This window comes from Berghia stephanieae, chromosome 9, assembly GCF_034508935.2.
Source record: "Berghia stephanieae isolate SIO BIC M18660-M18661 chromosome 9, UCSD_Bste_1.3, whole genome shotgun sequence".
Taxonomy (NCBI): domain Eukaryota; kingdom Metazoa; phylum Mollusca; class Gastropoda; order Nudibranchia; family Aeolidiidae; genus Berghia; species Berghia stephanieae.
The window spans coordinates 36,076,386-36,089,075 of NC_088368.1; the positions used below are offsets into that span (position 1 = coordinate 36,076,386).

General features: G+C 34.9%; 1 protein-coding gene across 6 annotated transcripts in view; it reads right to left on the minus strand.

Annotated features, from left to right (window-relative positions):
* Nucleotides 1-8,591: 8,591 nt before the first annotated feature.
* Nucleotides 8,592-12,690, minus strand: part of LOC144980141 (TPR and ankyrin repeat-containing protein 1-like) — a 110,545-nt gene continuing 106,446 nt past the window's right edge. For all 6 annotated transcript variants that reach the window (XM_078927697.1, XM_078927695.1, XM_078927698.1 and 3 more), the window contains 4 exons: nt 12,137-12,317; nt 11,226-11,314; nt 10,612-10,869; nt 8,592-8,978 (listed from right to left, as the gene is read on the minus strand). In XM_078927697.1, coding sequence (XP_078783823.1) covers nt 8,778-8,978; nt 10,612-10,869; nt 11,226-11,314; nt 12,137-12,317 — 729 coding nt within the window. In that variant the 3' untranslated portion in view covers nt 8,592-8,777. The remainder of the gene's footprint in view (nt 8,979-10,611; nt 10,870-11,225; nt 11,315-12,136; nt 12,318-12,690) is intronic.

The following is a 12,690-nucleotide window of genomic DNA, read 5'->3' on the forward strand; positions in this document are numbered from 1 at the left end:
CCATCCAGGCAAAAGCAAAGGATCTCGCCCTGAAGGCTACACTCAAACGTTTAACTCTCTCCTTACCAGCCATTTTCAGGATTTCCCCCCCAAACTTCACACCCAACTAACACAAAAATATATTTTTATCACTTAAACACAATAGCAGTAAAGTTCTTGCGATACATAATCTCTTTAGCAAAACTTGCTCTCCAACACACTGTTCATTTTCTTTAAATTTTATGATGTTGATGTACAAGAACAAGAGAAATTTGAATAAGAGAAATGTTGGTTGAATCGTAACGAATGTGACAATTTCCCTATAGGTAGTATGGAGAGGGTTAAACCGTATAATATATTCACAATTAAAAAAAACCCAGCATAATTGTTCATATAACAATAGTCCTTCAGTGCCATTATGCCTATCGAGCCGGAGTTTATCCCGGTTTCTATAGCGTGAAACCGACAATAGCAGTTATTGCATGCTGCCCTTTGGATAGGACGCCAGTCTATCGCAAAATACTTTCCACCAGATCTAACATACCCAGCTACCCAAACCCCAAACACTGCTAGGTGGGCGGACAGGGGGGTCTGAAAAAAAAAAATCGACTACACTCGGGATCGATCTTGGTCCCGTTGCTTGTGAAGCGAGTGCTCTACCAACCGGGACCCTCAAATATAGAGGTGATTTCAAAAATCTCTCAAAAAAAAAACTATACATTTGACTGTCTCCCTCTCGGCTAAGGATTCATGCCAGGACCAGAGAAAAAAAAAGCAATCTCAATCCACACAAAAAGTAACATTATGGAAAGGGAAAACAGATATTGTGGGGATAGAAGTCACAGGAAGCGTGACCTCTCTTCCCACCATATTGTTATAAAGTCTGGGGAGATGACAGAATAAGTAACCTTCCAAATGGTTAACTTGTCTATTTTTTTTGTTCTGGTGAAAGTAAAGTTGAAACTATTGACTTGACAGTTTTTTTTTTTTGCAAAAAACAAAAATCCCTAATTTTGCAAAAAAAAAATAAAAAAAATAAAAAAAAACAAAAAAAAAACTCAGAAAAATATTGCGATTCATTTACCTAAAAACCCATAATAGTTCATGAAAGAGAAAGGTGTTTGTATAATGTAAGGTCATATCAGCGCCAGTAAAAAGGAAGAAAATGAGATAGTAAAAAAGAAACTACTCTTTCACGTTGACTGCACTCGGAATCGATCTTGGTCCCGTTGCTTGTGAAGCGAGTGCTCTACCAACCGGGACCCTCAAATATAGAGGTGATTTCAAAAATCTCTCAAAAAAAAAAAACTATACATTTGACTGTCTCCCTCTCGGCTAAGGATTCATGCCAGGACCAGAGAAAAAAAAAGCAATCTCAATCCACACAAAAAGTAACATTATGGAAAGGGAAAACAGATATTGTGGGGATAGAAGTCACAGGAAGCGTGACCTCTCTTCCCACCATATTGTTATAAAGTCTGGGGAGATGACAGAATAAGTAACCTTCCAAATGGTTAACTTGTCTTTTTTTTTGTTCTGGTGAAAGTAAAGTTGAAACTATTGACTTGACAGTTTTTGTTTTTTTTTTTGCAAAAAACAAAAAGCCCTAATTTTGCAAAAAAAAAAAAAAAAAAAAAAAAAAAAACAAAAAAAAAACTCAGAAAAATATTGCGATTCATTTACCTAAAAACCCATAATAGTTCATGAAAGAGAAAGGTGTTTGTATAATGTAAGGTCATATCAGCGCCAGTAAAAAGGAAGAAAATGAGATAGTAAAAAAGAAACTACTCTTGATTAATTATCTTTCACGTTCTACACGAGCTATCAAATTAAAAGAAAAAAAATCGCTTTTTAAAAATTAATGTTTAACAAACAAAAAAATATTATTCAAACGAAATCTCGAAAATTTGCAAACAAAAATTCAGATTTTGCGGCCGCAATGCAAATCAGTGATATTTTGCGATTTTTTTTGAGGCCGCAAGCGATGCAAAAAAACCGCCATGCCAGAAACTGGTTACACCGTAACACGATGGCAAATGGTTTATCCCGACATCGTGAAGTACTTTTCACCACCCGGATTGATCTCAGTCTCTTTGCGTGTGAGTCGAGTGCTCTACCAACTGAGCTATTGTGACCCCTAAGGCAAATTTTACTAGTGGGTTGAATTGCAATGACACTCACATGCGCGCGCACACACACACACACCCATAAAATGAAGTCTCCCTACCTCTGACCCCATCGGTATAAGGCCAAACTGGTCTTACTTAACAAAATCACAGCATGCTTCTACTACACTTGTCAAAGTGATACTAGGCTGCTAGAATCTGTGGACTGTAAAAAGTAATAATCATAAATGAATATAACAGCTTCAAAAAAGAACAAAATACCAAACACGGAACGTTTGGGGCTCAAAACCCTTCTTCAGCCAACAAAAAAAAAAAACAAACCCCAATAAAGACATAAATACATTACTAAATTCCAGATAGACGACAGAGATCTGGAATTTAGTAATGTATTTATGTCTTTATTTTTGTTGTTGGCTGAAGAATGGTTTTGATCCGAAACGTTCCGTGTTTTGGTATTTTGTTGTTTGTTGAAGCTGTTGTATTCATTTTTTACAATTATTTTCTACTACACTTACACACATCGAAATTAAAACACACAGCAAAAAAAAAAAAGCAAGTCAAACAATATAATGGATTTATATTCCATTTTTATTTCAGTACAATTCGTAAAACGTGAATAAAAGTTAAAACCAGCCAGTACCAGCAACAACTTTAAAAAATTCAAAAATTGCATGATCATTGTGCATCGTAACCATGGCGATCTATTTAAAAAGAAAAGCGAGGCTGATGGTAAAGCTAAAAGCTGCATGCATTAGCACACACAATTGAGAAACATTAAGTCAGGATCTAGCACATTAAGGTCATACCAGCGCCAGGAGAAAGGAGAAAATGGGATAGCAAAAAGTTCTAAAATTACAATTTAAGTACCCAAGAAAAAGTAAGACAAAGAGGTATTAGATAAAATGGGGAACAGATGTAAATTCCAAAAGCACACTATCAATGTGCTTAGTTTGAGATACCCTAAATGGCTCATCCTGATACAAGCACAGGTCCAAACTAAGAGGAACACACTCAAATGTTTACAGATCATATATTATACGTAAAACAATAATACAATGCATAACATATAGATGATTTACAAGAAAAAGATATCCTCTCCCAAAACTCTTAATATACATTTGACTGTTTCCCTCCCAGCCAGGGCCAGGACAAGTAATCTCATTCCAAGACAAAGACAGAAAGCGTGTTGGAAAACAGATAATATTGGGAGATAGAAGACACAGTGCCTCCCTGCCCACTATGGGAGGTTGGGAACCCCACCCAGAGATCAAACAGGGAATGGTAGTGGTTAATCTATTCTTGTGACTATTCTAATCTGATACATTTTTAAAGTTCCACCTTGACCCCAGCACAGGTTCCCATTAAATGGGATGCACTCAGATCGACGTGCACTTATTTACAGATCTGATAACCCAAGTCATTATGGGCCAATTTTTGTAATCGGAAATTTAAAAAATAATGATGCAAAATATTGTCCACTACAACAATGTTAAACTAGGCCCATAATTGCGTTTGGATGTCAGACCTGCATATATATGACAATATCAATAAGTATCCACAAGTTGTGTTCTAAGTGTTTTACAAAGGGTCCCAAGCCTATAGTAACATTCATAATTTTGGTCTAGATGCCTGTAAAGTGCTCCTATAATTGTTTTTTCTTTTTACACTTTTCACCAAAGGCCACATACACTCATTTCTCCCCCGAGTATGATGAAGAGCCTTAATCAAGGACTTAAGTTTCCATCACCTGGAAATATTGGGTTTCCTCAAATCGCCTCTTAACAAGACATGACAGAACTGCATCAAATGTGTGCAGATGGAAACTTGGAAACAGTGATGCCTGCCGGAAATGTCAGGAAGCTCCAGAGGCCAGCAATCACATCGTCCTCCACTGTCCATTAACTAAACTTGAAGGTGGCTGTGAAACCGTCCTTAGGGCGGAGGAAGACTTTCGAAGCTGGGTTGACGAAATGAATTTGGAGGTGTAGCCATACGCTACTACTACTACTACTACTACTGCCCACAGTGTGACTAGTATCAAGGTCAGGAGTCAAGTGTCTGTTTTATTTTTAACGGTTTTACAGTGCTTGCGACACATTTAAGTAATTTCATTGCCATTAAATAGATAGCTAAATGGGATTGTCAAAAAAGTCTAGATTTATTTAACATATAAGCAATCGAGAAAAGGAAAGACAAAGTGGAATGGTTCAAATAGGGAACAGATATTCTAAGAGCACACCATCAGTATACTACTAAGTTTGAGATCACCTAAAAGTCTTATCTAGACACAAGCACAGAATCCAACAAAAAGGAACACACTCAAATGCTTACATTATACATTAAAAAAAATATATATCACAATATGTAAAAGAGAGATAATTTACAAGGAAAAGAAATATCATCTCCCGAAACTTTATACATTTCAGCCAAGGACTCCGACAGGGTAAAGAACAAAACCAAGTGATCTTCAAAGAAAAATAGAGAAAGCAAGTTGGAAAACTAATAGGGGTAAAGGAAACAACAGTAAGTGACCTCCCTGCCCACTATGGAAGGTCAGGAACCCCAACCAGAAAGAAAAAATAGCATCTCTCACAACCTTAAATCCACCTGACTGCCTCCCTCTCAGTAAAAGACCATAGGAAGAACCTTGGCAAAACCAAAAAGGACAAGTGTTATAGAAAAATAGCATGTATATTAAAGCTGGCATTGAATTTACGTTTTTGAAAAAAAAAAAAAAAGCTATTGTTATGGTAAATCCAAGTTTTTTTTTCATTCATGGACAAAGGCTGAAAGCAATATGGAGGAGGATAACTGATAAGATACAAAATTAGAGGACACAGAAAAGAGTGACTGCCTCTGTCAAGCATGAGAAGTCATAAGATGCCACCCCTCTCAACTTGACAAAAAATTTTCAAAGACTCGGATCTCACAACAAACTTTTGATTTAACTAGGAGCATTTAACAATTCCTCATTAATAAAAAAACAAAACAACAACTAAAAAACAAACACACACCCCCAACCCCCCCCCCCCCCCCCCCCGCCCCTAAAACAAACAAAAAACCCAACATAAACAAAATACAAAAACAAACAAAAAACATCGAAAAACCCCAACAACCTTTGATAACGAACATTGTGTAAAACACTGAAAGTTAAATGGAATTCCCGCTACAGTTCTCAGTCCCTTCAAAGTTTTTGTATCTGAAATTCATTGTGATAAGGTTCAAAGGTATGTTTGTTTGTTTGTTTTTAAGGGTTTTACAGCGCTTGCAACACATTTAGGCTATATCAGCGCCAGTAAAAAGGAAGAAAATGGGATAGTTTGTTTTATTTGCTTTTAAGGGTTTTACGGCGCTTGCAACACATTTAGGTTATATCAGCGCCAGTAAAAAGGAAGAAAATGGGATAGTAAAAAGTTCTGGAATTACAATTAAAGCACCCAAGAAAAAGTAAGACAAAGGGGAACTAGGAACAAATAGGGATCAGATGTAGATTTCAAGAGCATACCACCAATGTACTTAGTTTGAGATCACCTCTCATCTGGACACAAGCACAAAATCCAACAAAGAGGAATACACTCAGATGCTTACATTATACATTAAAAATAACAAATATAATAATACAAGGAAAAAAATATCATCTCCCAAAACATTAACTATGCATTTGACTGTTTCCCTCCCAGCCAGGACTCCGAACAGGGCCAGGACAAAACCAAGTAATCTCATTCCAAGACAAAGACAGAAAGCATGTTGGAAAACAGATATAAGGGGATGGAAGATATAGTATGTACCTCCCTGCCCACTATGGGAGGCCAGGAACCCCACCCAGGAAAATGGGATAGTAGAAAGTTCCAGAATTACAATTAAAGCACCCAAGAGAAAGGAAGACAAAGGGGAACTGGGAACAAATAGGGATCAGATGTAGATTCCAAGAGCATACCATCAATGTACTTAGTCTGGGATCACCTATAAGACTCACGTAGACACAAGCACAAGATCCAACAAAGAGAAATACACTCAAATGCTTACATTTCATTATACATTAAAAATAACAAATATAATAATATATAACGGAGAGATGATTTACAAGGAAAAAAATATCATCTCCCAAAACAATAACTATGCATTTAACTATTTCCCTTTCAGTAAGGCCAACATGCCGGGGCCAGGACAAAACTAAGTTATCTCATTCCAAGACAAAGACAGAAAGCAAGTTGGAAAACAGATAGAGGGGGATAGAAGACACAGTAAGTACCTCCCTGCCCACTATGGGAGGTCAGGAAGGTTCAAAGGTACGAAGGTTTATTTTTAGGCAATTGGCAATATAACTCAAACATTAACATTGGCTTTCCCATTAACAATCAGTCAAACAAATTTAAACAATAATCGGTCGTGCTAAACCAAAAGGCAGAAATAATTTCGTCAATGTGAGCCAAAAATTTCAAGGTAATCATATATAGTAGAAGAAATTATGGCAAAGAGTAAAAATAGAGAGAGGAAAGAGAGAGAGAGAGAGAGAGAGAGAGAGAGAGAGAGAGAGAAGAGAAGAGAGAAGAGAGAGAGAGAGAGAGAGAGAGAGACAGAGAGAGAGAGAGACAGAGAGAGAGAGACAGAGAGAGAGAGAGAGAGAGAGAGAGAGAGAGAGAGAGAGAGAGAGAGAGAGAGAGAGAGAGCGACTTAGCAGATATCAAGTATATCACCGTCAATTGTAAAAACATAAATTGCTACAAAATTCAGTATTATGGCCTTTAAGTCATGGACTAATTAAAAAACAAAACAAAAACGTACGGCAAAGCTATGGCAGGAGAAAAAAAATATAAACAAAAATATTTTTTAAAAATAAGGAGATTAAGTATGAGCATTTTGTTATCTCGGATACAACAATCATAGGTACAAATATATCATAAATTTATTCATGTCATCATCATGTCCAATACAACAATCATAGGTACAAATATATCATCAATTCATAATCTCATCATCATGAACAATGCTGCTGTAATTTGAAAATTAAAAAACCCCAATAAGATGTTTTAACAATTTTGGACAGAAAACTCGTCCTTCAAATATCAATTGATTAAAATGAACCTCATCCCAAATCATCTCTGAAACAACAATTCACAAGTAAAAATATATCATCAATTTATTCATGTCATCACCATGAACAATACTGCCGTAATTTGAAAAACAAAACAAAAACAAAAATAAACAACAACACATTTTTAACAGTTTTGAACAGAAAACTCGCCCTTAAAATATCAATCGATTGAAACGAACGTCATCTCGTCAAAAACTTTCAAATCTCGGAATCCATTGAAGTCCCATGTTTAAGAATTTGGACAAGATGATTTTAATAGATCAATATTTGAAGAAAGAGTTTTCTGGCCCAAATTTTTTTAACATGCCCCCCCCCTCCCCCAGATTGCGGCAGAATAACGGCTACCTCTTCATAATTATCTGCATTTTCTTTTATCTATCATCATTTGTTTTTTGTTTTTTTCTTACAATTATTATGATCCTTCAGATATTGATAAAAAGGAGGCTACAGTTTGGAATTTTGCTATAGATAATTATTCAAATAATAAAGTTGTAGTACCGAGATAACGGACAAAGATTATATAAATCATGAAAAATAATTGGTTAATGAACTAAGGTGATTATGCTTTAAGTTTATCACTGATTAGCTGAAATTATAAAAAAAATGTAATGTAAGTACATTTAGTCAGACTTTTTCATTTTGTAGGAACTAAAAAAGAATTTTACAAATTCAGCTATTAATTTGTCTATTTATTTATTTGTAAAACGTTGTAATTTTACAATCACTTTACACCAGTGGATTTATTACTATAACTTTCCTCACAAATATGGGCATAATCTAAAGAATATTTTCAAAATTTGCCCTTATTTCTTGAAAAAAATAATTCTAAAGAATATCTATGGATTTTTATTATGCACCATACGTCTGTACAAAGAATTTCTGAAAGGGTGAAAATAAAGTATTATTATTATTATTTCTTTGTCATCGTCATGGAGGGAATCAAGTACTGATTTGTTTATTTGTTTTTAAAGGTTTGAAGAAAATGGGATAGTAAAAAGTTCTAGAATTACAATTACAGTTTGAGATCACCTAAAGTTCTCATCCAGACACAAGCACAGGTCCCAACGAAGAGGGAAACACTCAAATGTTTACCAATCATATGTAAACAAAACAACAATATATATATCAGTCTGTTTTTCTCCACTTACACTTTAATTATACCATGAAGATTTTTGCTTTCAAAGAAGTGATCACAAATTTGATATATATATTATTTTTTTCTTTCTTACAGATTGGAGTTTGTAAACAATGCAAACAATTTTTAGAACAATTCATCTTAATGTAATCAAAATACAAAAGGATTTTTATCATTAATATTATTACTATTATTATCATCACCACCATCCTCGTCCTCATTGTTGTAGTTATCATCATTATTATTATTTCTATTATTTTTATTATTACTTTTACTATTACCATCAGCATCACCAACGTTATTCATATTTATCATTATTATCGTTATTACCACCGCCATTTTTGTCCATTATTAATGGTTTTATTTTACTGGTGATTATTTACATGTAAAATTTCATTATTTTATTTTGTTTAATCTTTCTCTTTTTCTTTCAAGCTTTGCCTCATCGCCTCCCACTTCGCGGACCCCCTCTGTTCCTGTGACCTCTGCCCCGATCTCCAGGCCCTCTCCTCCCTCGACCGCCTATCCCATGGATCGGCTTATCATAAGGGTCAAGGTCGATGTTATCCATGGATTCATCCACAAAGTCATCTCTCATAGCTTGAGCATGGTCCAAACGTGCCTGTCTGTCAATCTCTTGTTTCTGGATTAAAAAAAAAATAAAAAAATAGATAGTTTACCACATTCTTTTATATTCCATTCTTCTTACTGTTTTGTGGAAAAAGATTCAAGTAATATTAAGTGAACAGCAATAATAACAATACTACTACTACTACTAGTAATAATAATACTACTACTACTAATAATAATAATGAAAACTTATTTAGCGCTATAACTCAGAGACACCAGGCTCCAACGCTTAAATTACAAATTATTTTGGCTGAAACATACACAACCAAACACACACAACACATCACAAACCAGATGCCCATCTTGCTTCTCATACCATCTACTAAAATCGAAACAGATATGTTTTAAGCAAATGATTAAAAATAGACAAAGATTCTTTTTCACGAATGGTCTGTGGTAAGGCGTTCCAAACAGAGGGTCAGAAGTGAGAAAAGGATCTCATTCCAGCATTTTTGAATACTCGAGGGACAACTAGACAACTACAATTCTGTTGTGCTTTGGAAAAACACATCATCTTTCAACTATTGATCAATTAAAATGACCCTTGACAAAAACTCTCAAACCTGAGATTTCCTATGACGAGTTTTCTGATCTAAATTTCAGATATGCTGTTTGTTGTTTTTTTCCTCAAGAGTTTGGCAGAATTATAGACCTGCAGCAGGCAACGAATCGGTTTATTTTCATTTTTCAAAACTCCAAATTTCAGGAGGAAAAAATCTGCATCAACTAAAAAATGTGGGACTATGTGGTCTAGTGGTATGACACCCGCTTTGAGATCAGAAGGGCCTGGAATTGAGCCCTGCTCAGCGCATAGTCTTGGAAAAGGCTCGTTACTCACCATACTCAGGCGTAAAATGAGTACCTTGCCGTTAAGTGTTGCCTCTGTCTGAAAAAAATTGTAATATCGCCTAACAGCCATCATGTCTCGTTCTACATGTTGGTCAGGGGCCTTTTGTAAAGTGCTTTGAGCACATTTAGTGGATATTGCGCTAAATAAAAGCTCAATTTAAAAAAAGCAGTTTTATATCATTAGCAAATATTAATTGTAACTTAAATTGTTTAAGGTACTGAGGTTCAATTTGGTAATATATCTATTTCTGATAAAAAATAACTTTTTCAATAGTTTTCTTTACAATTTTGGTTGAAAATTCAAATACTAGACAAGAAAAATCCGAATATTGCCAAACTTGGCTGGTGAAAAATCAGTACAAGTGCCAGGTATGCAAGTGACATACAACTGATTGACCTAGATTAGGCTTGTCTACTACTACTACAAAAAAAAATAATTAAAATTACACATTTTTGGCTTCAGCTACAGAACTACAAACATAATTCCATATTCTATTAAAGATGAAAAGTTGGCTGCCAGGACAAATATTTCAAAGACTTTAAATACAAAGCATTATTCAACCTTGTTCATGACAAATTGGTTAAACTGCTAATATATTAGTCTTGATGTCTACCTACTGATATGGTCTCATTATTGTTAAAGAAAAAAATTCAAACCAGACACAAAATATTGTCTATTAAAGGAAATTTAAAACAAGCCTATAATTTTGCATTAACTTTTTTATCTGACTTGTATTCATATAGCATTAATCCAAACATTTAAAACAAAACAATTTTAAAAATAATATTCATCTCACCTTTGAGTATTCATATTGGTTTTTGATCACCTTCTTAAATTTTTGGAAGGTGTTAATAACCATATTAAACGTTGCGGTGATCCTGATGTTTTTTGACCAGTCTCTTCTCATCATCAGCTCTTTCAAGTTTGTGTGGAAAGCCGAGAGCTCTTGCAGCAGCTTTTTCACATCAATGGCAATCGGCGAGTAAATAGGTGAAGTCTCATTGACCTCATAATCATTTATAAATTTGGAAATATCCATTAGGTCCTTTAATACCTAAAAGTAAAAAAAATAATTTAAAAAAAATTAATCAAAAACATGAAGGTAACTTTTCACATCCTAATTAATTGTCTGATTAAAAAAATATAAACACAAAAAAAAGTAACCAATGAACAATCAAATCATAAATTATCCATCAATGATTGGGTTGCTGGACCTGTTAGCTCTGGCAGAAAGTACTTTGCGCAAATTCAAAACTTAATTTGCAGTTTTTGTCTTAAGTCATTGTGAATTTTTCAAGTGTCTCAAGCATATTGCAGAATAATCATCTACCTTGGACTTTGAAAATCATATAAGTCAAATATTTCACTTAATCCATGTGAAGATAAGTAACATTATTCTCGAAAACGTACCTTACTGGAGTAAACTTGTTTGAAAGTTTTGAATTCATTTACTGCCGACTGGTGTTTCTCACTCATCTCATGAGTCTCTCTTGTTTGACCTTAGGAATGAAATCATAAAGTTTCTATTGATACTATGCATTTTGGTAAAATACTCACAACACCCAACAGCCGGATATAACGAACCAACACACAAAGCTATATGTATCCTTGAACTTTTATAGTCTGATTGATATTGAGAACTAATCACTAAAATGTCTAAAAACAATAACAAAGAACTGAGTGACATCAATTTCGTTCCTTCTATTTGTTTTTACACAGTTACGATTTTATGAAAGATGCCCTGAATAAAACGATGTCCGGGTATTTTTGATAGAATCTTTCTAGTTCAACCACAAACAGTGAATTCTGTCAATGTCAAAATAAAAGCAACAATATGAAAACCATGAAATTATGAATGACAATGCTTACAATCTGACACAAGGAGGGTTTTTGTTACCAAAACTACAAAAAGCATTAATAAAACAATCTGACAACTCCCTGTTGAGCAAAAACAACTGATTGGTTTGATGCGTAATTATATTTATTACTTAAGTACATACTAGGCTACCTGAAGCTGTTGACTGTAATAGAATGAAACAAAAATTAATAATAATAGATGAGAATATAGGTGAGAAAATACGAGCAAGAGCCTTTTCCAAGGACTCAATTATGTGCCACAGAGCTAGACTCGAACCCTAAAACATACAGCCATACATAACACTCAGTGCTCCATAACAATACAGCGATATGCTTTAGGGGTCCCGTCTCTGGTATAGGCTCATATATAAAATCATTATTATGACGATGACAGGGATGATAATAACAGCAATGATGATGATGATGATGACGATGATGATCATAATAATGGTAATGACACCCACCTTCACCATCTCGTCCATCCTCTCCTCCGGTCATGACTAGATCCACCCCACAAATCCCACACCGGTGACTTGACAGTACATATGGTGCAAACAGATACTTCTCCTCGTACTGATGGTATGGATTTTTCGCCAATTCTTGTTGGGATTTGAGGACGCATTGTCGTAAAAAGTTGACTATAATCTGAGAATGAGAGGAGAGTAAAAAGGACAACAGAGATAAATATTTCTTCAAAGTCAAAACGCCCATGGAGCAGGAGTTAGCCCTGTTTTCTTTATATCTAATAGACAGTAACCATTACCGACTATATATTCCGGGTGCAGTTGAGATTTTTTTCCTGTCCACACAGTAGTGATTGGGTAGGTGTATCTGTCAGATCTGGTGGAAAGTACTGTGTGATAGACTAATGGCATCTCCAAAGGATAGTAAGCAATTACTATTGTCCATTTCACGCTAAAGAAACTGGGATAAACTCTGGCTCCTTATGCTTAACGGCTCTGAAGGACTTCTACCAAATTACTGTTGGATTTATAGAAGACACAGAAACAATGTCTTG